The sequence below is a fragment of the Triticum dicoccoides genome, chromosome 5B (genome assembly GCF_002162155.2).
Source record: "Triticum dicoccoides isolate Atlit2015 ecotype Zavitan chromosome 5B, WEW_v2.0, whole genome shotgun sequence".
NCBI lineage: Eukaryota > Viridiplantae > Streptophyta > Magnoliopsida > Poales > Poaceae > Triticum > Triticum dicoccoides.
The window spans coordinates 20,549,699-20,553,918 of NC_041389.1; the positions used below are offsets into that span (position 1 = coordinate 20,549,699).

The window sequence follows — 4,220 nt, forward strand, 5'->3', positions numbered from 1 at the left end:
ACCGCGGCCCTCCCGGCCACCGCGGCGTGCCCCTGCACCCGTCCCTCCACCGCGGCCCTCTCGGCCACCCCGAATCAGTCTCAGGCTCTCAGCCACTCCCGTGCGTGCTGCTGGATAGGGTTCGCCGCCGCCCTCACCGGTCGCCGCCGCTGTCGGTTTCCCTGCCCCTGCGCCCGTCCCTCCACCGCGGTCCTCTCGGCCACCAGCCGCGCCTGCCGGCGGGCCGCCTCGCGTCGCCCGATCCGCCACCCGTCCCGCCTCCTCACCCAGGTTCGTCCGGAGCTCCTCCTCCTCCCACCGATACTGCCTCTGCTTGCTTGTGATTGCCACTGGATCCGCGCTTGCTGCCGGTCCGGTGGCGTTCGAGGTCAGGGACAAGCCGGCCTCGCTTAAGGCCGATGACTGGGCGCGTGTCGTGGATGTGTTTGTGCTCGGAAAAGAGTGGCAGTTCAAGGACTGGCCCTTCAAGGGCCATGTCGACATCTTCAACAAAGGTTTGCCACTCTAGTTACTACTTGCCTGCTTGTAGTATATATGCGATTTGTTGTGTTTGCATCTCCGAGAGCTTCGTTAGTTTTTGCTCAATGACTGTAGAAATAATCACATCACATCGGTGATTCAAGATTTTCGTACTGAGAGGTTCATAGTGATCGCTGAATTGTCCATCAACATTGCAGGATAGGGTTGTTCTGTAACGGGAGGGAGTACACTTTGAGTGCTTACTTTGTTAACCCAACTAGCGGTGTGACCCGCGCAATTTGCGCGTTGCGCGGCTAGATTTCCAGTGTGCCTTTATATCCATATTGGCATTGATATGTTGGTAAGCCTTAGACATTACCAAAAATACAATACACATTTGTCAATAAAAGAAAAATAACGCATATAGCAGACTCTATTGAATTTTTTTTATTGTGTTGGTAGTAACATATTTTGTACTATGTGACAATAGAAAACCATTGGATTGTGCTGCCTGGATGCCATGCTAATCTATTTGGAGTTTTTTTTAATCTTTTTCTTTTCTTCTTCTAAATAATCAATTTGGTTTTGCCTTTTTTCGATGACTGCCCTTTTATTTTTTTTATTTTACTGACAATTTTTAAAAGACTCTCTAATAAGACTTATAATATAACATTAATGTCTAATAGAACCACCTCGTCATTATTGAAGTTGCATTGTGCAATATCATGTACAGAGATGCTTCTACTATTCTACACATGCCAATATAGTGTTGCTCTAATTATCTCTGTTGCTTAGCTGTGTAGTACACTATAAAATTATTCAGGTGTATTAATAAAAAATGCTAAATAACCTCGCACATTAAATCTTGACATATCTATGTGTATTTCACGAAGGAACTAAATAACACATGTGGGAGGTGCTCTATTTTTTTTCTAGTTTTAAACTGATATGCATGTGGTCCTCTTGCACGTGCCCTTCCCTTTACTTAGAATCACATTGGCTTGTTCCATCATTTATTCTGGGTATATAGTTTCTTTAGAGCCAAAAAGTACAGTGTGCACATAATGTAGGGCTTCACGCTGCTACTTTTGTTTCTTCGTTTGTCATTGTATCCAATCTATTCCTATAAGTTTGCAGTGTGTTATAAATTGTATGAAACAATGGGAATCAATACATCATATTATCTTCTTGTTTTTTACAAACAGCTCTCAGAATAATATAGAGAAATTAGTGGTACTGTAAATTGCTAAATTGCTTTGTTGAGGACGGTCAAGCCCATGATCTACTTCTGACCAAACAATTTGCATGCAGGGATTAGATCCCATCGCGGACTGAACGTCGTCCACCGCTCGATGTGGCCGATGGCTGCCGTGCGCTTGTGATCCGAATGTCTAGCTGCAGTCCTTTGGATGTGTACGTGCATCAAGTCTTTTCTTCCTCCTCAATTTACATGCAGAGATTGTATCCACCGGCCATTGACGTGATCTGCCTCTAGACGTAGCTGGCAGCTGCTTGCGATCCAAACGGGAGATGCCCCAAGATGACATAATATTACCTGCCGACCTATTAATCTATTCCAAACGTAAGGACTTCTTGAACGCGTCGTAGGTTTTTTTCTTAGGAAAAAACGTGTCCTAGTAGGACATGACTTGTTTGTTACCGTATATATACGTGATGGTTTTTTTTTGAGGATTATTCCTATGTATGAGTTTCCTTGTTCTACACTTGAACGTGTCCAACATGATAGTACAATCTGGTTGTACATGGGACCTGGCGGTGTCATGTTTTTTTTGTATGTATGAGTTTCCTTGTTCTACACTTGAACATGTCCAACATGATAGTACAATCTGGTTGTACATGGGACCTGGCGGTGTCATGTTTTTTTTTATTCCCGTGTTATGAGTTTCTATTTAACTAATCTCAACCGTTCAATATCTTAACTTTGTATAGATGAATCTTAACCGTTAGTTTTCTATTGTTTTAAGTATATAATAGATTGGGTTAAAATGATGCTTGTTTTTGGCATTGACATTGGCTGTCGAGCAGGAAATCACTGCTGCTATGACTAACCAAATCATACCCGTTTGCCCGCACCTTTTGTCTCTGTTCCTAGCAAAGCCTCCCACTAAACTTGGTCAAAAATTTATGGTATTTGTAATGCAACATGGGACATTAGATTGCTCTGTTTCTCTTTTCAGCACAGCAAGTCGATACCATCTGTGGCCTAACATTTTAAACTTTTCTCTCTCAGTTATTGGGTTCTTTGTACGCTTTGAAGATGATAGTGTCGATTCAGCAAAAGTGGTCAAATAGTGGAATGTCAAAATCATATCTGTGAGTGGGAGGAATTTTTCATATGTTTTCTTGGTTATTGTAATCAAATTCTATTTTGCTCCCACTTACAGCTGCTTTATTAATTGTGTTATTAACCTATGGTGCAGATAAGCAAGAATAAAAGGCATCAAGACAGACCGGCTGCTGGATGAATTTGTGCGGGCACGCTCATAGGTGAACCCTCATGTGTATCTAACCGTGTGATCTTTTAAGTTGTCCCTTCCATTCTGTACTTGATACGGGCAAAACCTTGAATTCCTGGTGAATTCTATAACCGGGTTTTGTAGGATTGGCCATCATGTGTTTTCTTAATTTTAAGTGTCTTTGCAGTAACCTTAGTGATACATGTGTGTTTTTACTGAAAGTTCAATGTAGTTCTTTGTGCTATGGACTTATCAAGCATTTGACGACCAAGATATAGTGCACGGCTAGTCCTGCAGATAACTGGGACTAAGGCTTCACTTAAAATATGCATGATGATATCAGATTGTGCTATCCAAGTTGGTTTTATAACAAGAGAAGCCATCATAGTGTGCAACTTCCTTATTGTCATGTTTCAGTAATTCACACTGGTAGTATTAGTATTAGTTGTTGGCTTCTTGCTGTTGCTTTATTACTGTGAGAAGAATCCAGAAATGGTATCAACTACTAGCATCTTGACATTGTTATTTTAATTAATTTGGGATTCACATGTGTCTATATATTGTTTATTTGAATAGAATGCTTCAGGATTTGCTAAGTGTAACCTTTTCAGTTCTACTATGTTCATAGTAGGTTTTTCCTTTATGCAAGTTAAACTTTTCCAACTCCTTGCCAGAAGTGGTCATGTAATGTCATCATTGAGCTTACATGTTGTAATTTTTATGATCTGTCAGACATATCACCGATAATGAGATAATGAACCCGTGGTGGCAACTGGGCTAGGATATATACTCCGTCCGTTCCGAATTACTTGTCGCACGTATGGATGTATCTAGATGTATTTTAGTTCTAGATACATCCATTTTAGCGATGATTAATTTGGAACGGAGGGAGTAGTTGATTGCAATTCTTCATATCGTGTTGGTTAACTGTCAGATTTCTATACCCTACATTTTGCTTAGGATATTAACCTTACCTGTTTTGAGTTGGTGTTAATTACTTTTTCTTATATTTTGAATGAATTTTATCAAGCGTTTTTCATGGCCTCCTCCCTTGGTGACATTTTCTTCTGATTTCGTTTTCAGTCGCTGTTATGACCCAAATACTCAAATACCATGTTGGGTGATGGAAGTGGACTTATGCTGGCTGAGTTGTCGACAAGCAGAACAACCACCCCTACATCCCAGCCTTTGTATTTCAGGTGCCGGTCGATGGCGGAATGAGATGCCAGGAACCTACCTTCCTTCTGCATTCATGAGGATTGGTTACTCATATATACATGGATG

The 4,220-nt window shown here is 41.4% G+C and overlaps 1 protein-coding gene across 1 annotated transcript in view; it reads left to right on the plus strand.

Annotated features, from left to right (window-relative positions):
- LOC119308919 overlaps positions 1–2,035 on the plus strand; it is a 13,208-nt gene extending 11,173 nt beyond the window's left edge. The window contains exons 2-3 of the mRNA XM_037585076.1: positions 119–494; positions 1,771–2,035. Of these exons, the coding sequence (XP_037440973.1) occupies positions 119–494; positions 1,771–1,841 (447 nt within the window). The 3' untranslated portion in view covers positions 1,842–2,035. The remainder of the gene's footprint in view (positions 1–118; positions 495–1,770) is intronic.
- The last annotated feature ends 2,185 nt before the right edge of the window (positions 2,036–4,220 follow it).